General features: G+C 33.5%; 3 protein-coding genes across 3 annotated transcripts in view; all 3 read right to left on the bottom strand.

Annotated features, from left to right (window-relative positions):
• Window positions 1–2,642, bottom strand: part of LOC111698453 (uncharacterized) — a gene marked incomplete in the record, with an annotated part of 10,475 nt that extends 7,833 nt beyond the window's left edge. The window contains 4 exon segments of the mRNA XM_023468796.1: window positions 760–883; window positions 1,696–1,776; window positions 1,955–2,047; window positions 2,524–2,642. Coding sequence (XP_023324564.1) covers window positions 760–883; window positions 1,696–1,776; window positions 1,955–2,047; window positions 2,524–2,634 — 409 coding nt within the window.
• Window positions 2,643–7,466: 4,824 nt separating this feature from the next.
• On the bottom strand, window positions 7,467–15,050 carry LOC111698463 (PQ-loop repeat-containing protein 1). The gene is made up of 10 exons (XM_023468808.1): window positions 14,961–15,050; window positions 14,452–14,487; window positions 12,980–13,075; window positions 11,945–11,994; window positions 11,359–11,497; window positions 11,005–11,125; window positions 10,662–10,776; window positions 10,074–10,200; window positions 9,876–9,971; window positions 7,467–7,685 (listed from the first exon to the last, which is right to left on the bottom strand). Exons 1-9 carry the CDS (start codon window positions 15,030–15,032, stop codon window positions 9,879–9,881), a joined length of 849 nt encoding a protein of 282 aa, XP_023324576.1. The 5' UTR covers window positions 15,033–15,050; the 3' UTR covers window positions 7,467–7,685; window positions 9,876–9,878.
• A 1-nt stretch (window position 15,051) lies between these two features.
• LOC111698452 (protein arginine N-methyltransferase 8) lies at window positions 15,052–26,507 on the bottom strand (the record flags this gene model as incomplete). The annotated part of the gene is given in 9 exon segments (XM_023468795.1): window positions 15,052–15,348; window positions 16,045–16,170; window positions 16,690–16,785; window positions 20,629–20,715; window positions 21,895–22,069; window positions 22,390–22,508; window positions 23,321–23,377; window positions 23,729–23,803; window positions 26,274–26,507. Coding segments are annotated over 9 exon segments (1,017 nt in total), but the record flags the coding sequence as incomplete, so codon positions are not given.
• Window positions 26,508–26,595: the final 88 nt, after the last annotated feature.

Here is a 26,595-nt window from a genome sequence, read left to right as displayed (position 1 = left end):
TTTTTGCAAAAGTTTTAGTTTAAAGTATCTTAAAATTTTGTGTTAACAGTGAATTTAGACAAATCCTTAGTCTTTGTCATTGTCAGGTGTTACTTTTTAAATTTGTTTCCTTTTAATTTTGTATTTTCCAGGCCCTCAAACTCCCAGGGGGGGGCAAGAGGACTACTGCCCCCCCCCCTATGTACGCCACTGCTCATGGGTATAAAAACCGTGCTTGCACATTAAGGGAGGTCGATTTTAAGAAAGCGTCTTATCCAATATCCAATATTAATGCTCTTCTAGGGACGAATCCAAAAGAATTTCCAAATCGTCCTCCTTATCCTATATTATTCAAAATACTAGTTTACACCAGAGGTCTTGGCCACCAATTATCGACAAGAAAAATAAGGATGTTCCTCGGTTGTGCAAAAACCAATAGCTATGGTAATAAGTTATCAATATCCACGAAACAAAAACGAAACTATTGATATCATTGAAATTCAGGTTAAAGCACTTGTATCCAGATTAGCAACATTTTTACTACAAATCAATATTCATCTTTCACTAAAGTATCAACCAAATATTAATGATTCCTGAATTGTAAAGCAAGTTTCAGCATAAAAAAGCACTAAATAATTTTGATTTGTTTTTGCCCTGATTTTGTTTTACTAAATTATTTGTTGTTCTTGTTTTTGCCCTGAATTTTTTTTATAATCTTAGTGGGGGGGGGGGTTATGTTATAAAAAATATATCTCATGATCTCTAATTATAAAATGTTACCAGTATCAGTTATAATTTCTCCGGGTTCAATGGCTGGAAGGAGAGGCTTGGGTTTAGATGGAGAATGAATAGATCTGGGGGGAGGAGGAACTGCTTTACGGACTCCACGTCTATTATGTTTACCCTAAATATTAAGCAATTGACATTTTACGAATCAAATCAAATTAGACTTCGAGGGTATTCTGCAATTTCAAGATGATTTAACCACGGTTTACTTTTCAAAATGTGATTCCCAGAATACATAAGCACAGGCGAGTGGTAAAATGGTCAAGATTTGAAATGGTTAGGTTCTACTTTCGTAGTTCCAATGCATTGCATCTTGAAATATCACAAAGTCTAATGATTATTCAATTACTGACTCCTTATACTAAATCCATCTTAAAAACACTCATTAACCAATAATCATTAGACTTTGTGATATTTCAAGATGCAATACTCAAGTAAAATTTGTCAAAATTTCATTGTAATACAGTCTAAGAATTCAACACACAAAATATTAATCTTAAGTAGAATTGAAAAAATGGTTTGAGTTGTGCTTTTTTGCGTGACACGTCTGGATTTTTAAAAATCTCACTTTAAAGGCCCTAAATATACCATTTAAAAAAGTAATTTTGCCCGGAAGAGTCAAATGTGGTGGTACGGAAGGGGAAATAGTGGTGGCTCATGGCTGCCGGTAGAGAAAAAAGCTAATATGTGGTACGGAAGGGGAAATAGTTGTGGCTCATGGCCGCCAGCCTTCCCCAAATCGTTAAAAACTGATTGTTTTAAAAACTGATTTCTCTACAAAAGGGACTTTTTCTACTGCAGGAAAACATGGGAATTATCAGAATTAAATAATGTTTAAACCTAGAAAAACAACAAAACCCTCCACATTTTTGTTCAGATAAAGGTTTAATGTAGAAATATATTTTATAGAATGGAACAGATTGCACTTACCTTGATATGGTTCCAGAGAAGGTTTTCAGTTCTGAATAGTCTGGGACACTGGTTACACATTATAAAATCAATCGTTTGAACCTAAAAAAAATAATCTTGTGTAAATTATACGTTCTTTTGAGAACAAAATATACTGTAAATTGAAAAAAAAAACTACAGAAAGAGAATTTTTTCAAGTAAAAATAGATAAAATATAAACTCCAATAAATAAAAAAAAAACTTTTTTGAATNCCCCCCCCATCTAGATATTAATTCTCACCGCTCCGTTGATAAGTAAAGTTTTCTGTATTAGCTGGCATTCTATTTCATCTGGTAGATCAGCATCCCCGTAATCCCCTCCTCCATACAGATCCTGAAATTTTAAAATTAAATTAAGCATAGTTAATTCTTAAAGGGACTGCAGACGTGGTTGTAAGTAACCCTCTGCATATTGAGTAGCATGTTCGATTCACAACAGATCCCTTTAAACCGATATCGTCGTTTTCCTGAAAATTTTTTCTATTATTTTCCTGCAGTGGAAATGCGCGAGTCTCTTTTAAAAGATAAATAAACCACATTTAAAAAAAAATCCCACTCAATAAATTTAATGTCCAATGAATTTACAGCTACAGTCCCTTTAGTCTTTTTAAAATAGTTTAAGTAGAATTGCCCATTATATGTTGACGTTGAGTTTAGATGACAGCACGACATGTCCGTGAAAGAGTGATATTTTTAGATCTCAAGACATTGAATTAACAAATTAAATTTTTTGGGAGAAATCCTAGAATGTTGGGAGTACAGGAGGGGGGAGGGGGTATTTAAATTTACAAGAAAACAACTATCCACAACCTGTGAATGCTTCTCCGACTCTCGTGCCATTGTGACGAGTTCTCTCGCAACTCTCTCTTCCTCCTCGGATCGCTCCAACTCCTCCTCCTGCTGCATCCTCTCCATCTCCATCTCCCTCTCCTCCTCCTCCTCCTCCTCCTGCATTCTCTCCTCATCTCCCTCCAAATCTTCCTCCTCATCCATCTCCTCCTCTTGGACTGATATTTCTGAAAAGATCAGAATTCAAATGTGTCAACGTAATCTATTCCTACATGTTAACACATATTGTCCATCAAGATTGAACACCTAGTGGCCAAGCATGGGATTTACCATATAAACGATTTTGTATATGTTAATCCGAACAAAGTAATTCATTCTCTGACTGCTATTTGTATTGACGGTTATATGAATTTTTTAACATTACAGGGTTACCCACATCACTGACCACCTTGAAACCGATAAATGTAACGATCTGAAGGTTGAATTTGGTTTTGTGCATTGAAAATAATGTTTAACGAATTAAATTACCAATCTAATAAGTAAAGAGACAATATTACAGCTGAATCCTACAGAAAAGGCGTAAATTTATGTCATTCCTGAAGCATTTTCCTTAGTGGGTAACCCTGTCTGAGACAAACTTATAACTATGATCTATTTTGAATATGATTACTTGTAGAGCACAGAGAAGAAATGTTTTTGGTTTTAGTTGAGGATACTTTTTATAAATTTATAATAATCGTGAAATTCACACACTTAAAATTTTAGAGCCAACAGATTTTAGATTAGTTTTGTAGATATTTCGACCCTTATATCTGCATTTTAACCCCTCTCCATTTGTAATTATAAATAATTGAGAAAAAAACTATTATAATCTGCTTTTACAAGGCTTCTAGAAATTTTGTTAATAAACAAGGTGTTCTTTCAACGTTTAAAGGGACTGTAAAGGAAAAATGAAAAGGGGGTATAGGCTGAAAGCTTATCACTTTAGCTCTTGATCGCGACCCATGAAAGTTTTATCTGATGTTCCTATCTCGAGAAACTAATTTACAACTTTGTCAAATTTATACGAAAATTAATATATATACAATTTTGTATAAAAGTAGTGGGTTTAAAAAGTTCAAATTTAGCAAATAAGCAACCAATCTGAAAACGATGATATCCCAGAGAAAGCTAATTGTAACTTAGGTTTACTCCAATTCTAATTTTTTATTTCTTATTTCTATTTTTTTATAGATTTAATTCATAATATTATTTATACGTCCGTATTGCTTGACCAAAAATTCCACCAATGGCAGTTCAGTAAAGTGGTCACGAGATACAGGCGGAGACATGTGACCAGTATACTGCTCTGCCATTGGTGATAGTTCTGGTCACATGATTTAAGTTTAAGATTTACAAATTTTACATATATGAACTTTCGTATAATTTTAACACAGTTTTATATCAATTTCTCGAGACAGGAACATCAGATAAAACTTTCATGGGTCGCGATCAAGAGCTAAAGTGATTAGCTTTTAGCCTATACCCCCTTTCATTTTTCTTTTACTGTCCCTTTAATCTCGATATACAATGTGGACGCTTTAATTTGAAGATCAATGCTTGAAACCCCTCAGTTGAATTTATCCCTTCAGGATATGACTATCATAAGATATCGAAGATGAATTATATTAATCCGTAGATCTAAATAAAATATTAACATGAATACCGAGAAGATTAGATGTAGAAATGCGCAAATCCAAGTGTTAAATGTATTTTTCATCTTGGCTTAAAAAACTTCTTTTCATCTGCTTTAAAGCTTTCATAACGGGAATGTAGCGTATATAAGCAACCGAAAGTGCTCATATATAATTTCAAGGTTTATTCATCTACAGTTTTTACTGACTTCTTTTCGGATGAAAATTTTTTCAAAAAATCCAAAAAATGACTAAATAAAAACAACATTAAAAATATCAAGAATAACACTCTGCATTTATCTAAATGTAGTGCATCGGTAACAACGGCAAAAACATGTGGATCCGGATTCAAGGGACTAAGTATCAAAAATAAGTTTGTTTAATCTTTTGCTCTCAAAATCCAAACCTTAACTGTTTAAAAAAGAGAGATTATCAAAAATGCCCTCATTTTTCAGAGGTTCATCGAGATTTAGCATAAAACTAACCGAAAAATAGAGGGAGAAAAATTCTTCTTATGTTCAACGAGTTAGTAAAAAAAAATGTTCATGACCTCGATCCGGATCAAAATCACAAGGATCCTAAGCACGGATTAGTACCTTGGTAACCTCTCTTCAAAGGACGTCGGTTTCCCTCCAGGAGATCTCCAACTGTTAACCGATTCATGTTTCTTGTTCGATCTTACCACTTCCAGGTAATTTTCAATACTCTACATTTTCATCTGAAACTAATATAAGGAATTTTTACATTAACAAACACACGTAGACAGTAAATTTCTTTCAGCATGATGTATATAAATATATGTACGGGTTACTTTCATAACATTTTATCACATTTACGAACTAGACGTGTATCTTGGGCATACATGTGTGATGGATTAGTGAAGAACAATTGTCCCACATCTAAACTCTCTAAACAGAACATTAAAACCTGCATATTTAGGTTCTAATTGACGTTTTCTTTATCAAACACTAAAACGCGTTGAACAGGTCTAAATATAGGCACACATAGTACATTTTTTATTGACATTTTTGCAGAAATCACTTAAGTGAAACATTGTCAACGATTCGCTAATTGACCTTTATCTTATTTTTTTTCAAATCGAAAAAAATGACTATTGGTTTTAGAAATCCGGAATTCATTTCCATAAAACTTCAAATAAAATCAGTTGTCAAAAATATCAACAAAACTCGTTGACGACACTCCTGGGAAATAGGTCCATGTTGACAACCACTTAACCTTTATCCGTTGATATGTTAAAAAAATAAATATTTGATTGATCTGCAACAACAAAAAATATTGACTACATGCATATTGAAATCAATATAAATAATATAATCTTAAAAATAGTTTGTATCATAATTATAAATATCAAATAAATATGAATTTCATGGCATTTTAATACAGTTAGTCTAACGATTAGAAAAATACATTTTTATTCAAAATATTTTCAGTTGAGAAAAAAATAATAATGCTAGTTTCACGATTGATTTTAAACATTATATAACGACTGATCTGACCAAAAAAAATATGTAAGTTTACATACATAAGGAGACTAGACATTTTTTCACTAAACAGAGCACATATTGTACTAAAATATAGAAAGACAACAAGCTCTCTCGATTAGGGATTTAATAATTTAGAATTAAGGACGAAAATAATTTGTAAGCAAAGAGATATTGCAATTTACAGCAAACCTTAAAATAATGTGAAATTTAGTTGGTTGCAGCAATTATTTTAGGAGCCATTAGAAAATAACAATTTTGGATGATAATTTTCTTGAAATTAATCCTGGGAAAACTTAAGTTCATCAATGATCAAAAACCGTCGGAAAGAGGAAGAGATATCAAAAATCGAAATCACTTCACTTTTGTTTTAACCCATTAGTGACGAGACCAGTAACTATTAGTGAAGTTGTTTTAGACGGATCTTGTCAAAACAAAACTTGATTGTACTCATGAAAAAATGATATTCAATTAAATTTTTGATTTTTTTTTTGTACAGGGTGACCTGTAAAACATGAAAATCTAAAAAACTTTGGTAATTCATAATTTTTAATTATCTTCAAAACTTTACTTTTCATGTTTTAGTTATTTAGATCTTTAAAAGAAGATTCCAAAAATATCTAGCAAAAAAATTGACAATTTTATAGATTCAAAACTAAATTACAGGGTGTTCTTTTGGGTTTTTTTCCGAATTCAAAATCTTGTTTTTTTGGGTTTTTTAAAATTGAAAATAAAATAAAAAACCCAATTTTGATGTTACGTCCAATATAAAATATGTTTTGAAAACAGGAAATCCTAAGGAAAGCGCAGGAAAAGACAAGACAACATTTAGTTTAAGAAAAAAGGCACTTTAAAAAAAACCCGTCAAAATTGACCTTCTCGTCACTAATGGGTACAGGAGGAAACGCTGATTTTCGGGTGGGATACATGTTGAACAAATAAAGTTAGTTCCATGACTACGTTGACTAGATAAATTAAGATTACTCGGCGGTTAATCAGCAAAATTTTTAGACAAAAAATTAAGGTTTAATAAACAATCTAAAGAATTACTCAAGGTACCTTCGAAAGACACCATACTTGATACTTAGTATATCATTTAAGTATTATTACTTTCAGGAGACCATTATCGAAACTTAAACTCAAGTTTGGATTTATCATAATTAAATATGTATATAATGGACAGACCTTTTTAATGCAGATACAGGATTATAACGTTAGAGAACTTCGTCTAAATTTCTTAAACCTGTGAGTTAAGAACAAAGTCTTTAACGAGCAACTAAAAAGTCTACCATGATTGTAATGAAAAAAAGATTAAAAATGTGATAAAATAAAAGCTGATATTAATTAAATGTTAATTGTAATTAAAAAGGATATAATAAGAATCGCGTCCTATAAATAAAGTTAAAGGTTTGTTAGAACAGATAAGAATAATTTGAAAACTAACCGAAGAAAAGAACAAAATTTATTTTGCATTTTCTGTCAAACTTTCCGTGTCCGAGGTTTCGACATAAAAAGACTGATTTGGAAATGACGAAGATTTGATAGATGGAACTGACACATGCTTGTCTCCACACTCGAGATTGGAGATAGAGTTGATAAGATTAGACAGAGGAGGAAGAACTTCAAGAGGATTTTTAACCGAGATTTGTGGATTTACCACCATTATTTCTATCGGTGAATTTGCCGCAACCAAATCAGCTGAAAGATTTCCCACTTGCGGATTTTCTAACAGTGACCTGGAAAGCTCCATTGCGGATTTTTCCAACAGAGGGCTGAATTCAATGCTTGGTTCCTGAGAAGACGGATTTATATTTACAAAGTTAACAATAACAATTTCTTTATTTTTAATATCATCTTCCTTCTCCTGCTCTACCTCCATGCTCACGCTGTCCTTCTCGAGAAGGATGGCCTCGACTGTGACGATGTTCTCCGCAGCAGTCTCCAGCTTGTTCTCCTTACCCTCTAACATTTCATCCCCCTCATTGCTTAGCATGTCCAGTTCCTCCTCCTAATAAATCAAAGAATCAGTGTATCAGTGAGTGAGTGAGTGAGTGAGTGAGTGAGTAAGTGAGTCAGTGCATCAGTGAGTGAGTAAGTGAGTGAGTGAGTGAGTGAGTGAGTGAGTGAGTGAGTGAGTGAGTGAGTGAGTGAGTGAGTGGGTGAGTGGGTGAGTGAGTGAGTGAGTGAGTGAGTGAGTGAGTGAGTGAGTCATCCAATCAATCAAAATCAACGGTACCCTTGAAACCTTAATCTGATCAAAAATGTAGAAGATACCGTCGTTTTTCGACTCGAAAAGAGTTTTATTTCTGTGAATTCCTACATAATTCTTATCAGCAAGGCATGCGCTAATCATTGTCTCAAAAATACCGCAAATGAAAATAATTAGAGTAAAGAAATTGAATCATTGAATCAATTAAAACTGGTACTGTCCCGCCAAATTGGAGATGTGGTAACATTACTCCGATTTTTAAAAAAGGATCAAAATCAAGTCCTGGTAATTATAGACCGGTGTCTGACATCTATTCCTTGTAAAATCCTAGAATCAATCATCAAAGACAGGGTTACTGAGCATCTGTATGATAATATACTTATAAAATCCTCCCAGCATGGATTTACTAAAAATAAGTCTTGTCTGACAAACCTGCTAGAGTTTATGGAAAAAGTGACAAAAGAATATGATTCAGGAAATGCCTTGGACATTGTTTATTTAGACTTTGAAAAGGCCTTCGACAAAGTTCCTCATTCAAAACTTATAGACAAATTAAAATTCTTTGGAATTCAAGGTCAAATATTGCACTGGATTAACAACTGGTTCAGTAATAGAAAACAAAGAGTTGTTTTAAATGGAGAATTTTCAGAGTGGATCCAGGTTCTCTCTGGGGTACCCCAAGGAAGTGTACTGGGTCCTCTTTTATTTATAATTTTCATTGACGACATTGACATTGCAGCAGGTGACATATCTATCCTCAACAAGTTTGCAGACGACACTAAGTTGGGTCAGGTCATGTTTAGAAGAAGATAAAGAGAAACTCCAAAGCTCTCTTGATACCCTCTATTCATGGGCAGACACCTGGGATATGAAGTTTAATGTTTCAAAATGTAAAATTCTTCACGTTGGCAAAAACAATCCCAGACATAATTTCTTTATGAATGGGGCTCAGCTTAGTGAATCTGAAGAAGAGAAGGACCTCTGGGTTCTTGTAAATAAGTCATTAAAACCTACCAGCCAGTGCTCAGAGGCTGCCAGAAAGCAAACTTTATCCTTGGATCTATTTCTAGAGCATTTCATTACAGAGACAGACATGTTTTTGTCAACCTGTACAAAATCTATATTCGCCCTCACCTGGAGTTCTGAACCTCTGCCTGGTCGCCATGGACTGAAGCTGATTAAATACCTGATTAAATACCTGATTAAATACCTAGGAACAAGTTCAGAAGCGTGCTATTCGTATGATTTCCGGTCTCCATGGTGAATCTTATGAAGAAAAATTGAAAGAGTTAAACCTGCTTTCGCTAAAGGAAAGAAGAGAACGTGCTGACATGATTCAAACATTCAAAATACTTCAAGGTTTCAGTGATGTAAATCCATCAACTTGGTTTAGAAGGATCAATCCCAGTCGAGTTACTAGAAATGCAACCGACCCTTTAAATCTTGAAATCCAGATCTCCAGAACAAATCTAAGAAGTAATTTCTACAGTGTTCGAGTACCCAGAAAATGGAACTCGATTCCATCAGTCATCAAAGAATCGTCTACAGTGAGTAAATAAATAAATAAATGAAACAGTCACACCATCAGTCCGAAGAGAGGTATGGGAAGAGCCCACTTCACCGCACTATCCCCAAAGGGAGTAGCGGGGTGAGTATCTTCAAAAGAAGATACGATGAATATAGAAAGAATCCGTGAGCTGCTGTAAGAGACATGCAAAACTAAGAAAAGAAAAAAATAAACCGGCAAGAACAATCAGCAAGTCTTTAGTCAACAAAATCATCCTCATAATAACTCGAGTTCCTGAGGATTAATCAACAATAAACAATAAACAATAAACAATGGATATATAATTTATACGTGATCAGACAAAGGGCAACGTTGTAAATCGAGCATTGCCATTTGTGCACGAGGGGTCACTTGAAAGTACGCCTAGAGTCCCATTATGTAATATTTTCCTTAATCAATTTTAAGATAGAAACAGTACAAACCTGTCACAGGTTCATGTTATGTTCTGATCTTTTCTTTTTCATAGTAGATTCTCTGTACATCCAGACTTGAGATAGAATCATTAGATCAACACAGACCTGAATATTACACAGATTACAAGATCAACATTTTATTTATTTTTTCAAATTTATACTTTTTTCAGCAACCCAAATTTATACCAGTAATGATCGTTAACAAACCTGAAGAGAGCCGCAGATAAAAAACTGTGCAGGAGTATTCCTCAAATAGAAATATGAAGTTTTAAATACATCTCCAGTAGTCCACATACACACCATTGGTAGAGACATACCATACGTGGATCTTTGCCTAAATGCAATTCATATATAAATCCGTGTTGATTAAATATTCTAGTGTTGATTAAATATTCTGAGATTTGAATCTTTTTATTCTGTGAATTATTAAGTAAAAAGAATGTAATCTTTTTTAGCGCTTGAAACTATTTTATTTTATTTTAATAACAAGTTAATACTATCTTGATCCGCCCTGGAAAAAATTAATCCTGATCCCAAACTTAATCCAGATTGGGACCAGGTCATGAATATTTCTTCATGATTTACTAGCTTAATGAACAAAATGAAATTTTTCCCCGCTTATTTCTATTCTTAAACTCAATGAGGGGGTATCCACTATCCGGATCCGGATAAGTGGATCCGTATTTTCCCCGGATCCAAATCTTAAAAGCAAAAATGTTTGGATCAAACCAATCCGGATCCTTAATACTGGTTAAAACATTGTGATGTTGTTTCAAATTCTAATAGTCCTACTACCTGAAGTTTCTATAGAACTGTGGAACTCCAAGCATAGCCTCCATAAATACTGCTAGAAATCCAACAGTTTCAACAAAGGGAGGAAAATCCAGGAGAAAATACATAAACATCGCACCTTTAAACATACCGAGCTTGAAAATAGTTCACAATTTTAAATTCATTTTATTGGTTTTCATAAAAAACCATTTTCAGTACGGGGGGGGGATTGAGATTGAAGATCAGGGGAATAAATTGACGGATTTTACTTAAAATTATATACTAGAGTCATGACTTAAAAAGTACATTTAAGACATTTTCATATATATTTTAACATTGCACCAATATATTAAATGTATTTTATTACCTATGGCTGCGACAGACATAATAAACTCTAAGTAAGATGTAAAATCTGTCCAGGCCCAAAAATATCCTAAATCCAGATCTGTAAATACTCTTTCACGTCGTCTCTCATTCACAATCAATTCCTAAAATAATAATATTGATAATAATATATTATGCGTAGGAAGAAAGTGTAATAATCAAAATTATTGTTATAATATTGAAAGANTTCCATCATGATATAATCATTGCAATACTTTAGTACATCCATATGTTATGCCCTAACGTGGCAAGATTAAAAAAAAAGTTTTATCTTCTAGAATTAGAAATTTTATAACACATAATTATCGGAGGACGAGGATTTCGAGGTGTCTTGGACGAGAAAATGAGGAGAATGTAGCTCGGACGAGTGATTCTTGTGAATGGCCTTCCTCGCCTCGTTAGACCCAACTAAAGATCCGGGCGTAACAAAAACTAGAGCCTCCGAAAGTCCGGACTTTACTTCAAAAACCGCAGCTCTGCGCAGAAATACTAAAATTTGTATCACATAGAGTAATGTCTTTCCTTTAAAATAGTTGTATTTAAATAACTTTAATTTTAAATTTAAGGACCCCTTCATTTTAAAACGGACTTCCCGACTCACGACCGTGCCATTTAATCCTGTTTATTATTATTAGTGTAGAAGATATCGTAGGGTTTTTCGGTAAGTGTTTAAATTCTGAGAATTTTTCCCATTGCTTCTGCAAGCAGAAATCCACAAGCCACTTTAAGGCCACAATTGAAAAAAAAATAATAATTAAGAGAAATTTCAATAACTTTTGATCGGACAAAGCCTCAGTGGGTACCGTAAAGAATCGAACATGAATTGAGAGCAATTTGAAATTACTGCCCTTTTGACAACTAAAAAATAAGCAATATTTGTAAGTAATAAAACTACATAGAATAAATGTTGGGTTGAAACCTACCTTAGTGTGTTAGCTAAAAGTAGTGCAAGACAAACGTAGAGTGAGAAACCCTGAAAAATAGGGGGTTTACAAAAAAAGCATTACAAAATTATGTACATTAAAAACTAGTGTATCAAGAAAAAGCTAAAAACAGTAAAGCTCAAGTTATTTTCAATCCAATTCTACATTAATCTATGGAAATAAATATTGCTTTTAAATAATCATATTAGAAAAGTAAGAAGTCTACTTTATGCAGAAGTACTTACACGACTTTGCTATCTTGCATATCATCTATTTTCTAATTCATTATGTAACAAAAGCTTTAAAAAAACTGGTACATTTAAAATGTGTTATATTCCATCCAAGATATAATCCTATTATTTTTAATAATAAACGCTTTTAAGTTTTTGAAAGGATTGACAAAGTGCTGTTTCAGAAAAAATGCAGATATTCGGGTTCATGGTACATACTCCTTCAGAGTCTAAAACTAAAGAACGAAAAGTTTTGACTTAAATTTTAAGTTCATGGTTAAATGCCACTTCTGACTTAATTTAAACCTGAACTTTAACCGTGAGGTTAAATATTTAACCCTGTGGTTAAATATTTAACTCGCCGAAATCGACGAGTTAAAATTTAAACACAGGGTGAAAATCTTGAAATCATGCATTTTCCCTAGTCTATTATTCAATCATCATTCAGCTGAGAAAGCGGCATTCAACTTAACGATATATTTAAAAGTGAAAACCTTGTTAAAGAAATTTCACGTTTTAGATAAATTAATTTTTGCATGTAAACCCAAAAAACGGTTGTATGTTTTGTTTTCGGTTACGTAATAACAGCTGATTAGCGATGGTTATGTAATATTCTCCGTAAATCCTTCTCTCTGATTGGTTCAGATTTTCCCGGGAAATTCAAATTTAAAATTGAGAAAGTTTAATATTTAAGTAGCTATTCATTATTTTACAGAACTTTTAACCTCGAACTTAAAATTCGCGCATTCTTTAGTTTTAGACTCTGGTTAGATTAGGATCAATTTAAAGACCTTCCAGCCTATACCTGTGTTGTTTGTTTTGATTTGATCTGAATGTACTGAGGGATAAAGGGAACAACACCTCCAATCATGATTGCAACCTCACACCCAAAAGTGATCAGCTAAAACAGAATCAAAATGAAAATAAAACGATGTTTTTATAGAATTATTAAGATAGTTAGCATCTTTTTAAGTCCGAGGTAATATACGTAGTAACGTACAAAAAGGGAAAATGCTGCTCTTTTTATTTATTTTTGAATATCTTTTTAAAAGAAACGATAAAATCGACATTAACATCCCATCTGATCGGAAAACCATGGATAGAAATAAAAAAGATCTACAAAATTTATAACGGATCCACATGGAAAGAAATCAACTCCATAGGCCTCCTTGAGAATGTGTTAACAATTCATACCTCATAAACTTAGCATATATGTAAACTTTTTATATTTAAGATCTATATTAATAACTGATCGACATGGAAAGAAATCAACTCCATAGGCCTCCTTGAGAATTCATACCGTGGTTAGCATATATCAATACAAAAAGTTTATGGTGATGCAATATTTTGTTCAGTGCAGAATAATGCATAATGTTAGTACACCGACCCTGGTATCCCCGTGTTAATTGTGTGCATACAAGGACAATTCCTAAACCTCTGTGTGAACTATGAATATCATTAAAATACTCTCTTCTAATCCAAATATCTAGAGATAAATGGTTAAAAGTTTTAAAGGAATTCCAATTGTTAGTTCCAACATCAGTCCAACTAAATGCCCAGTTTCATAAGAATAAAAAAATCGTTTTCTATCCAAAACTTGACATTCTCAACGTGCTAAATCAATACATCTTCTTCAAAATTATTTTTCCCACTAGTCAGACACGATCAAGACAAGACTTCCTAAAAATAAAATTATCGACTTTTTGTCGTATGGCGTAACACTTTTTTAGTATCTAACCATGTATCTACAATATATTAGAATAGTCGCAAAGACAAATAATCCCACGAAATGTGACCCTCAAGAAGAAGTCAGAAATGGAAATGTGCAAAATTGTTTTAGTACCTAAAAACTATATTTTCGTTTCAAAATTTGACCCACTTCGTTCAGAACTTTTAACCACAGCTATGGACATTTCAGTGGTTCTATTGAGTTCCGCAATTAAAACATAAGGCAAATTGATCGAGGGTTCCTGAGTTATATGATCGGGCATACAAACAAACAAATAGAGATTACAACTTTAACAGATTAATAAAAACTAGCAAGTAACAATTATCCCACAGTCCTAACTGAGTTCCCTCTTAGTAATTGAGGCAAATCAGTCAAGGGGTTCCTGAGTTATGATCGGACATCCAAACAAACAAACAGAGATTACTTCTTGATATTTACAGTTTGGCTAGCTAGCAACCATTATCCAACAGTCCCAACATCCTGACATAATGCACATTTTTACCCTACAATATTTTTGTTAGTTTCCAGCGCTAGAAAATATTTCAAACCTTTAACAAATCGTCCAAGGGAAACCATACTGGAACCTTACAAATAAATTATTAAGTATCACACTTGCAAGCATTTTAAATTGTCACAAAAATTATTAAAAGCATAGCAACAGATCATTTAGTGTCCGGTATATGGTACAGGGGCATGTATCTCTTCCATTATTTCATTCCCGTCGAGAGAGGGTATGACGGGGGGGGGGAAGTAGGGTTGGTAATAAAGTTTTTTTTTCGTAGATTTTATTTCAATTTATCTTAAAATGTTTTAAATTAGCATTAAGTGATAGCTATTCAATTTTGAGGCATTGATGCAGGGGTGTATATTTTCTTGAAAAATTGTTCTTATTCCCAGAAGTTAGGTTTTTTTATTTGCTGAATTGGGGGAAACATTTTTTTTGGTGTAAAAAGTATCAAATAGAATAAAAAAATGATATTTTTAAAAATTATACACCCCTGTATTAATGTTGTGGAACAGATATATTCCCCTGATATAAAAATATCGATAACTTTACCTGTACAATAAAATCTTGAATGGAAGTGATATTTCCTCCCATCACTGCTCCGTGTTCAGCCCCTACCCCCATCAAGTCAACAGTTCATTGCTCTGGAATTAAAAAAAATGCAGTTGTTACAAGGAGCTAAATGATTACATGTTAACAATGAGAATGATGATGAAATACTGAACACAAGGCGCATTTTTACAGGTCTTGACAACGCGACACATTTCATGGATTTTCTGATTCAAAGTCAATATGTGGTAGATAATAGACTCTACACAGCCAACTGTGGGGTTATACGGAAAATAGGTGCCGACTCTACGGGAGTTGAGTAGAGAAGGAGAACAACTGGAGATTATCGCATTCTATATTTGTTCGACTCCTCAGCAGTACACAGTTCACCCTGAAGTTAAACATATTTTAGCAACTTAGAAAGTCCAATTTTATGGGATTGTAAGCGTAAGCGAAAGTGATTTAAGCATTTCATGTCAAAAAGAAGATTGAGAAACTCGCAGAAATAAACACAGAAAAACGACGGTATCTTTCGCATTTTTGATCAGATGAAAGTTTAAACGTTGTAAATTGGGTATTGCCATCTGTACATGGAGAGTAATTTAAAATCACACTCACACACCCTTTGAAATTCCATTTAAACAAGATTTAATCAATATTTACGACGACAAGGTAATTTTCCAACCCAATTCCACCAAATGATTGAATTTCTTTAATGCAGTGAGTAAAGTCGGTTCATTTGAGTCAACATTTTTTAAAAAGTACCCTTTGAAATTCCATTTAAACAAGGTTTAATCAATATTTACGACAACAAGGTAATTTTCCAACCCAATTCCACCAAATGATCGAATTTCTTTAATGCAGTGAGTAAAGTCGGTTCATTTGAGTCAACATTTTTTAAAAAGATCATAAATATTCTAAAGCCGAATTAAAGAATTTGAGCCATGGCTTAAATTTGAGACGCAGCTCGAATATGGTTGGTTCCACTTAAAATTATATTCAATGTTTCAAGATTCAAGCAGGCGCTCAATTGAAATCTGTTTTCGGATATGAGACGCAGCTCAAATTTAATAAATTCGGACTCTACCTCGAATTTGATGCTGATATCGAAGTCCATATCCCTGACATTCCTGGTGTTGGGGGTCATCTTGAAGGTTCCCCTCAACTCCTCTCCCTTCTTGCAGGTCAGGTAGTCTTGCAGATAGAACACGGTCTAAATTAAGTTCACAATTTTTAGGAAACATTAAAAAAATTTAATTAATTATAAGTTTCATCTTTTATTTTTTTATAATCTTCCATTACTTATCATTATAACTTTTAAAATGTTTCACAATTTTTCAAAATTTTTCAAAATTTTACATAGTTTTTAATGGTTTTTCATCGTTAATAACTGAGGGGGAGGGGGCTCGTCCGCAGAAAAGTGGTTTTATTTTCTGTTTTAAGAATATGAATCCGTGTTTTTTTTAAAATTCTACAGTCTTTGGGCATCGTATGTTTTGGAGGTTGGACGCCGGCAAATGGTAGAAGAACAGAGGACGACCATAAACCACCTGGCGAAAAACTATAAAAAGATTGAGAAATTTAGCCTCTCTATTGGAGAGCCTGAAACTGTCGCTCGAGACTATGAAAGATGGAGGAGCTTACTAGGACCTATTACTCCGACAGCGGAGGTCAGAGTCAGAAAGTAAGTAATGTTTTGAAGGTTATTCTGAAAAAATAAACCCTTGATCACCTGTTTCCAGTGAGTGTAGGGAGCTTCAGGAGCAGTAGAGAATCCAACCCTCTTATGACAATGTGTAAACTCGATGTTGAAGAACGATACAAGCGCCTTAATAAAAAAGTTGTCAAATTTTAAAATTCAAGTTAAAAAGAATAAAACATTAATATATTTAATACAAAATAATATTTGTATTTCTTTACATTTCTTCCTACATATTCACAATTTTGATGTAAAAATTCAGATTTCATGGCATGTCGCATTGATCCTTTTTTAAAAATCTTTTGGATTCGTTTAAAATAACAATATGATTTTATTAAAATTTTTTCAAATAAAGAAATATTTAATTTACAAAAACACAATCTTTTATTTGTATACCGGTCAACAATTGTTCAAAAAATAATTCAATAGGAATTTATTTAATTCAATTCAACCCTCTCAAAGAGAAAGCAATAGCTTTCATAAAATTGATGAAAAGGAATGAAAATTGTATTTAAAATATCTATTACTTAAAGTAAAAGTATCCAGGAGACAAAAACCTTGTTTGGTTTAATGGCCCGTAATAATTAGGATTAATTTTTCAAGCCCAGTTCTCCAGCCAAAGTGTGAATTCGAACTATTTAAATTTTCCGTCAGACGTTTCTAAATAAGCTTTACATTTTTATCTTTCACGCGTTGCAAATAGTATTCTGAAGTATTAAGAAAATTATATAATGCTGATTATTATTTGTCTTACTGAAAAATAAGTACGATTTTGATTAAAAAGACAAACTCTCAATCCCAACTTTGAATAAGTTCAGGAAGACCTATATCTACATAAGAAATTAGATTGAAATTTAGTTCCGACCATATTTCCTTTAAAACACCAGATTTATCTACTTAAGAGAATTTTTAATTTTCCCCAAAATTTTCAAGCATTTTTCAAATTTTCATTGCAATTATTTATTTTCACCCACAAACTCATTACAACCCCCCCCCCTGCAAAAAGATTTTTGAAAAAATGTTTGATGTATCCATGTATTTTGTTACTATGCCAGAGTACAACGCCCTTATCATTTTAAGTATTTTTCCGCAAATTTTTTAACTTTGGAGACGAAAGGATGTTAAACATAAAAAATCCTTTTCCTTTATCAAAAGATAAAATGTCTCATACCAAGTTTCAGACGTTAGCTACGAACTTTGTTAAATTCCTTTTTTCCAATATTTGTTTTAGTGGTCAGACCTTACACAATATGAATAAAATATTTGTTTGTTTTAAACATAGAAATCACCTCATTCAGCACAATTTACACTCATGATCAGAGTTCAAAGTTTGCTCAGTTAGACCGGACCATCTTATCAATTAAAAATGATGAAATTAAAATTCATGAAAACACAAGTGTGTTCTTAATTTTTGCCGAAAATGTGAGAGAAAAATAAAAGACTATCTAACAACTAGCCTGGGAACCCAGCGCTGCCAAGGTTACTAAAAGTTACCCTCGTCGTTTACCAGCACTAGCAACAATTTTACCGGGAAACTAAATTTTCACTATTAAAGTCAACCCACTCAACTTGGAATCTAAAAACTAAGCAAATAACATTCCCGCGGTTCTCCCAAGTTCCCCAAAATCAAAATTTGAAACAAATCGGTCCAGGGTTGCCTAGTTATGATCGGAAAAACAGACAGACACACAGAGATTTCAACTTTATATAAAGATAGATGCTCGAGTTAAAAAATAACCAAAAAAAGTTACTTATGTTGGTCTCGTAATTCACGAAAAACTTCAAACAAAATTTTTGCTCAAATGTGGGAGAAATAAAGCAATGTCTCGCTTGATACCCCATACCCTCAATTCCAAATGCCAAAATTCGAATCTCATTATTCAACCGAAGTTTCTGGTCTCTACAGTTTCAAGAACGTACATATAACTTTAGAATCGTGGTATAGTTTAGAACTAATTTACAGAACTGAGGCTGCATTCATTTGACATTGTATTGAACCAACATTAAGTTTAAATAAACAACAAAACTTTGGAATACATTTCGGCTTAATTTTGTCTCGACTTTTACTTTTTTCCAAATTTGGAAGAATTTTCAGACTAAAAGTACCTAGTTTATCTATTTCATGACCAGACCAAACGTCTCGGTGACAGTTCAAAATAAAATATTGGGAAATGGATACAATATTTTTAATGGAGTTAAAACTTTTATTTAAATGCGGAAGATGTAATAGAAAAGAAGAAGATTAAAAACATTTTTAAACAAAGAGTATTTATCCCAGAAACTAAAAGTTTCTGAAGTCACGAAATATATTATAACTAAATACTGGGAAAATGCTGGTGCAGAAAACACTTGAGCCAAAGGAGAATACCAGGGGTGTATATTTTCTTGCAAAATATTTTTTAGCCCCCCCCCCCCCGTTATGAAAATCATTTTTTAGAAGATGTGTGTTTGCGCAGAGCGCACAATTCTATTTAAACCTGTAAATGCACTTGATTTCTGATGTTTCTTAAAAATAAGTATGCACAAAAAACCTCAAGGTGCCCTTTTCTGAAATTTGAGATTATAACTAAGTAGACTGCATCTTAATATATTCCAATAAAATATGCGATTGTTTTCACTTAAAACCTGATGGTTTATTTTCTGCAGTGTGAGGGTGCACCAGATCAACATACAGCCTGAGGCGCGGCGGGAGGAGATAATAACATTAAAATCTAGGGGACAGAAGGGATAGGGTATTGTTGCGAGTTACAGACGCCATTTTAGAGGGGAAAAAAGACTAATTATAATTTTTAATTATCATTATTTCTCAAAAACATGTTTGTTTACTGCTTAATTGACCGATCAAGGTTGATAACGCACAGAGTTTATTACATGCTCTTAAGTCAAGTCATTGCCACAAACTCCAATTTTCTAATACCTATATCTTTACAACCTGATGAAAAACTAATATATATTAAATTATTAATTCTGTTAGATAAAATAATCTAAGTGTGAACCACCGGGTTGCAAAGATATTTGGATTAAAATATTTGACTTTGTGTTAAATTTATATAACGAAGATCCCCAGTTTCATTTTTGGGTTCTATGCATTAGCGTAGATTTTAATTAAAGAAAACAAAAAAGAATGATCAGAATGTTTCTTAACAAAAAAAACTGCGTGACATGAAACCGAGTTTCCGATACTCTAATTACGATACTCTGTCTTAAGGTCTTAAGTTTTGGGCTCAGAGATTAAAGTTAACATTTGTTTATTTATTAGATTAATGTGTTCCTGCTGTACCATTCTGGAGTTAAATACAATGAAACCCATTAAACTGTCAATCAGGAAGACGACTGTAAAGCTCAAGTTATGATTTTTGTGACCATGAACCACAGAAATTATGCAGAACCCCATTTCCAGTTACTTTTGCTTGGTTTTCTAGTTTGTATGGACCCCACTGTACACATTCCAGTTCTGCGAGTCTCGCATTCACAGCGAGGACTAATCCGATACATTTCATATTTAAACTTGGTCCGATCTTTTAGAACCGGACCTTAATCATGTTTCTTTCTTTCTTTCAAAATAGCATACTCCAAGATCACGATACAAAAATCAGGATTTTTTTTGAAAGATAAAATTCTATCTTTAAAACATAAAGTTTAATTATTTAATTCTATATTAATTGTTAATTACAGTGCCGCATTTTAATTTCAATTTTTTACGTCGAATATTCAAAATTTGTGCACTGGACCGATCGAATTTACCAAAAATCTCAAGTTTCTCTGTACTAATTCATTTCACCATTGTGATACGTACTCTTTACATGATAACTGAATTCATGAACCTCAAATGCAAAAAAAGTAAACCTGAAGTTATTAAGAAGAAAAAAATTGTCAAAAATGACAAGATTTTTAAAGCAATCCCTTTTACTCTATTCCACTAGAATAGACTAAAAAGTTTGAGTCCCTGTATGTACACTTGTTTCAACTCACCTGGACATAATCATTTCGCTTCAGCTGAATTAAGAAATCAGACTGGAACGGGATATCAGCCTTAGTGCAGGTCTGGATATCAATTTCCTAGAAATATTAAAGGTAAGGAGATATTGGGATATCAGCCTTAGCGCAGGTCTGGATATCAATTTCCTAGAAATATTTAAGGTAAGGGAATATTGGGATATCAGCCTTAGTGCAGGCCTGGATATCAATTTCCTAGAAATATTAAAGGTAAGGGAATATTGGGATATCAGTCTTGGTTCAGGTCTGGATATTGATTTCCTAGAAATATTAAAAGTATGGGGATATTGGGATATAAGTCTATGTGCAGGTCTTGATATCAATTTCCTAGAAATATTAAGGTAAGGGAATATTGGGATATCAGCCTTAGTGCAGGTCTGGATATTGATTTCCTAGAAATATTAAAGGTAAGGGAATATTGGGATATCAGCTTTAGCGCAGGTCTGGATATCAATTTCCTAGAAATATCAAAGGTATGGGAATATTGGGATATCAGCCTTTGTGCAGTTCTGGATATCAATTTCCTAGAAATATTAAAGGTAAGGGAATATTGGGATATCAGCCTTAGTGCAGGTCTGGATATCAATTTCCTAGAAATATTAAAGGTATGGGGATATTGGGATATCAGTCTATGTGCAGGTCTGGATATCAATTTCCTAAATATTAAAGGTAAGGGGATATTGGGATATCAGTCTATGTGCAGGTCTGGATATTGATTTCCTAGAAATATTACAGGTAAGGAAATATTGGGATATCAGCCTAGTGCAGGTCTGGATATCAATTTCCTAGAAATATTAAAGGTCAAGCGATATTGGGATATCAGCCTTAGTGCAGGTCTGGATATCATTTTCCTAGAAATATTAAAGGTCAAGGGATATTGGGATATCAGCCTTAGTGCAGGTCTGGATATCATTTTCCTAGAAATATTAAAGGTCAAGGGATATTGGGATATCAGTCTAAGTGCAGGTCTGGATATAAATATCCTAGAAATATTACAGGAAAGAGCATTTAAGGACAAACGACAAGCGAACATTCCAGGACTAAATATTTTCGAAAAGTAAATAAATTTTTCTCAGTAAGGAACGCTTGTGTTTAAAAAATTATAGAAGGACTTTTTCATTAACAACGGGAAAAGGACAGTTTTGGGTGAAAAAAAAAGTAAGTGGGAAATCTTGTTTACTTGCCTACCATTCAATATTTTTTCAGTCAAATCTTTGTAAACATTCTTCTATCCCCTCTTACCTTGATTAGACATGAGGAAGCGACCACCTGGTTCCTGTCCACAACATCAACCAGAGGCTCAGACACAGCAACCTTGCCGATAGCGGACATGTTGAATCCGTACACGTCGTCCCACCAGTGGATCTTGTCATCCTTGTACTGTCGATCCTCAATAGCGGTCACGTACAAGGTTGCCCTGTACACGAATAAGTTAATCCGCGGTACAGCTTGATGAAAAAATACCCCTGATATTCATTTAGTAAGATATATATTTCTATGCATGCTATCAAGAACAAAGAAGTATTGTTTATTGCTCAAGAATTATCAAATTAAATAACAATTGGGTTAGAAATAAAAAAATAAAAATTATGAGAAATACGATTTGGGTTGAACAGTGTGTATACTGTACTCATATTGCTGAACAATCATTTGATTGCTAAATTGGATAATACTGAATGAAACCCCCTTCCACTGGAATTCCTCAAAGAAAGTAGTTTACTATATAATAGTTTTTACCTATCAGGGAACATAAGTCCTCCAGGAGCCAACCATTTATCCCTGGCATAGAGCACAGTGTCCAGCATAGACTCATAGAACAAGCAGTACCCCATCCATTCAGAGATAATTATATCAACCTGAATAATATTATATATATATACTCATAGAACAAAGCCAGTGCTTAGGATCCGGATCCGGATCCGCTGGATCCGCATTATTTTGGCTCCAAGCACTTATGAAAAGACATTTGAACTAAAATAAAAATTTTTTTGATCAATGACCTGGATCCGGATCCATTTTTTTGAAAAGCGGATCCAGGATCCGGATCCGGATCCGGATCCGCATCAAAATTAAATGGATCCTAAGCACTGGAACAAACAGTACCCCATCCATTCAGAGATAATTATCTGAATAATATTATATATATATACTCATAGAACAAACAGTACCCCATCCATTCAGAGATAATGATATCAACCTGAATAATATTATAAATATAAACTCATAGACCAAACAGTATCCCATCCATTCAGAGATAATTATATCAACCTGAGTATTGAATAAATAGTCTTGTAAACAAGATCTGGAAGGTAACCCGAAATGGAACCCCTAGGCTGCCTTCAGTGCGCAGCGCATCAACATGCAGCTTACGGCCTGGATCTATCCATTCATAGATAGTTTTATCAACCAAAATTTGTCTATCTACTATCCATTTGTAAAGGGCGCTTTAAAAAAAATTTGTTGGCCAACCAATCAGCATGGAGATTATCCGAATTTAACAAGAAGCGATAAATAGGACACGCCCCCCCTTCCCAAACACCGATCATGCTTTTCATCAAATTTATCCGACCATTTTAATGAACCCGGAAAAAAACCGTGTAGCCCTAGTTATTTATAGTATTTGAATCTTTAAAATAACATTTTGTGTAAAAATGTTCACATTGTATACCTTTTCAACTCCTGCTGGTAGCTCAATCTCTTCAACTTTACCACGGAGGATTGTAACCTGCAAGAACAAAGTATTTTACACATATTTATTATATCTTGATTCATATTACCCCGCAAAAACAAATTAAAATATATTCTGTAATATTCTGTCACAAAAATATTTGAGGCTCAATATAGATCGTGATAATGGATTAGAACTTCATTTTTAAGTTTTTAAAGATACGAAAATGCGGACATCAATTCATAGCATAATATTTAAAGCGTATAGTTGCGAATCACTTAACCCCACTTTAAAAAAAGGCTCCATTAAAATTACACTAACAGTTCGTTTACTGGAGATAAGTGTAAAATCATAAAATGAACAGGTAAACGAAGGTATGTCGTTCACGATCGTTAACAAGGTTTGTACCTTGTCTGCGAGATGATTGTCTTCAACAATCTTCTTGGCGTGCTCCACTATGCTTGACATATCAACACCGATCACCTAGAAAATAAAAATTAAAGAAATTATCATAAAAGCTTTCGTTTTTAGAAAATCGCTTTCGAAAAACTAATTAATTCGCATTTATTTTCAAATTTTTCCAAACTCTTAACATTTCTTTCGGATCCTAATTATTTTATTGAAATAATCGTTCTCGAAAAGCATTATGAGCCAGGGGTTAGTCTTGTCTAGAAAATTCATTCAACATTTTATTAAAAAGATTTGGGGAATTATTGAATTTTAGGTTAAAGTATTGAAAGAGAGGGAAAACTTTTATTCAAATATAACCGATATCTTCAAAAATATTTCTGTTTTAATTTAGAATATGTCGTAATTTTTCAATGTTCTATTAATGAAAAATAAGTGATCATGTACGAAATTGATAGGACGTGGGAGGTGGGGGTCCAAAAATGGTATACTAGGACGAACCCGCACTAGAAATAGATGTTTATCAATCAATCAACTACGATCATGAATAATTTAAACGAAATTTTTCTTCGATCAATCCAGGCTGTCACATATTATACAAATAAAATATCTGCGTGATCCTAGATATGAAATAAATACTACCTTGGTAGGCTTTACAGGTTCAGGGACTAGAGATGGAACAGACTCCATAGTTTCAGCAGACATGTTAACTCAATCTAAATAGCTCTGAAAATGTTTAAATATGAAAATTAACAATATTTCACAAGAAAAAAACAATCACTCTAATGATCATATATTCAAATGGTAGTTTGTTATCACAGAAATCGACTTGAACAGAAAATTGAAAATAGAATTGCGGGTGACTAGTTTAAAGAAGCGGGAAACGTGCAGATTCACTTGGAGATTCCCCAGGTTGGCTGAATGGCGACGCAGTACAATGCCGCGTGGTGGAATTTCTTTGTTGCCCTGCTGCGTAGAACAACAGAGAAAAATAGGGGGGTAATAGTTTTGTAGATATTATCATCAAACTATTAAACATTTTCTGAAAGTAAATGACAATTTGAGAATATTCACAAATATTTTTAAAGAAAACGGTTAATAAAAAATAAATGGCCAAAAATTATAATAAATATTATACATAACTAAATCACCCCCAAAAAATCAAAATAAAGGCTCTACGCGTTTTATAAATCTATTAATCAGATTTTCAACTTGTACTTTAAATATTTACTTCAAATTTATAAAAGATAAAATCGTATACTAGGACTGACCCTAAAAACATTTACGTTAATCGACTTCTTATCACTTATGGCATTGACACTTGAAATCATTATTATTTTTTTAAGCAAAATGTCACCACCGCAAAGCTTATACAAAAGACTCGATTTACGACATTTTCAAGTAAGGCTCAAATATTAGTTTATGATAATAGGTGATGGGCCCGTCCTAGTATAAGATAAGATTTTTGTATGAATAGGTTGCTTGAAATAAAGACGTGCAAAATCTATGTCAGACTATTTTGATTTTTGAACTAGCTTATTTTCCAAGAAAAAATGCAAGAATCAAGATGAGTAGACGCCAGCAGTCCTTACTCACACATATTCCAGAATGTGTTGCCCAACATTATTACAGGTGGGTCAAGGTATAGATATTCCGTGGCTGGGGGCTCATCCNATGATTTACAGTTTTTTTTTTATTTCAAAAGGTGCTGAGCCCCCCTCCCCCTAGAAAAAAATTCTTAATACGCCTGCAGATGAATCTACTTCTAATTGTGTCTTGTTAAAATTTGTTTGGAGAAGGGGGACCTACAATTCTCATTAGGAGTTTGAACTGAACCAAGAAGAAGATTAAAGGGGAGAGGCGGGAGGAGTCACTGGATAGGTACAGAGCGTACCATATCATATTGGATTATCTCCAAGGTTTAACGCTGGAATACGGACTGAATACTCGAAAACCCTAGTGTTTTCTGCATTTAAATTTTATTAGGCGGCTTATACAGCTTTTTAAACCAATTTAATCCTTCTAAAATTTCTGATTTGTCTCGAAAACGCAATTTACAGCCATAAACGATCCGAAATGATGTGGAACTCCCTGTAAATGGAAAGGGAATACGAAAGCATAAGAATTATTAGAAAAAATTATTTTTATTTTTTTTAGACATGGTTTGTTTTGCGCTTCCCAACCCCTTCCAGTTCTTCTTTTCGCTATAGGAGGTAAGTTTAATACTTTAGCCTGGGCTATCTATTTTTGAAGATTTTATTTCGGAGATTTGGGTTTATAATTAAAAATTGGACGTCAACTAGCAAGTCTTCATCAAAAAAAAATATTTTCCACAATGCACTAGAAAAAATGGTAATTTTAAGAATATTAAAGCAAGTAAAAAATAATACCCAAGTGTCATTCAAATCCTACAAATCAATGGACAATGTCTCAATTAGAGGAGCTCGGGGGGCGATTCGCGCGGTAATAATTCAATTGCCCCCCCCCTCCCCGGGAACATATCATAAGTCAACCCTGCCTCCTTGAATAAATAAATCATAATTACCATCTTAGCTCCAGCCTTGGCAGCGAACATGGATAGGATTCCAGTTCCACATCCAACATCCAGGACAATCTTGTCCTTGAAGAGGTGCTTGTTATGCCACATGGAGTTCCTGTAGGTGAGGGTCCTCACCTCGTCCTTCAACATCTCCTCGTGGATCCCGAAGTGAGCGTAGGAGTCGAAGTAATAGTCCTTGCTGGTCATCTCCTCGGAGGAGAGCTTGGAAACATCTCCTTCCTAAAAAGAGAAATAAGGTCCTAAATAATGCTAAATAAATACTAATTTGGTCATGAACAAAATTGACAGGAGGGGGGGCCGGGGGGTC

Source organism: Eurytemora carolleeae, unplaced genomic scaffold (genome assembly GCF_000591075.1).
Source record: "Eurytemora carolleeae unplaced genomic scaffold, Eaff_2.0 scaffold164, whole genome shotgun sequence".
Lineage (NCBI taxonomy): Eukaryota > Metazoa > Arthropoda > Copepoda > Calanoida > Temoridae > Eurytemora > Eurytemora carolleeae.
The sequence above is the reverse complement of the archived record's forward strand: the minus strand, read 5'-3'. Positions and strand labels throughout refer to the sequence as shown.

What these genes read in the sequence shown, in the direction of transcription:
- LOC111698463 (XM_023468808.1), bottom strand. Translation starts at nt 15,032, where the DNA reads ATGGGGGTAGGGGCTGAACACGGAGCAGTGATGGGAGGAAATATCACT. An exon ending in CCTTGGACGATTTGTTAAAG is followed by an intron (nt 13,076 to 14,451) that starts GTTTGAAATATT and finishes ATTCTGTTTTAG; the next exon opens with CTGATCACTTTTGGGTGTGA. An exon ending in TTATCTGCGGCTCTCTTCAG is followed by an intron (nt 9,972 to 10,073) that starts GTTTGTTAACGA and finishes TGTAATATTCAG; the next exon opens with GTCTGTGTTGATCTAATGAT.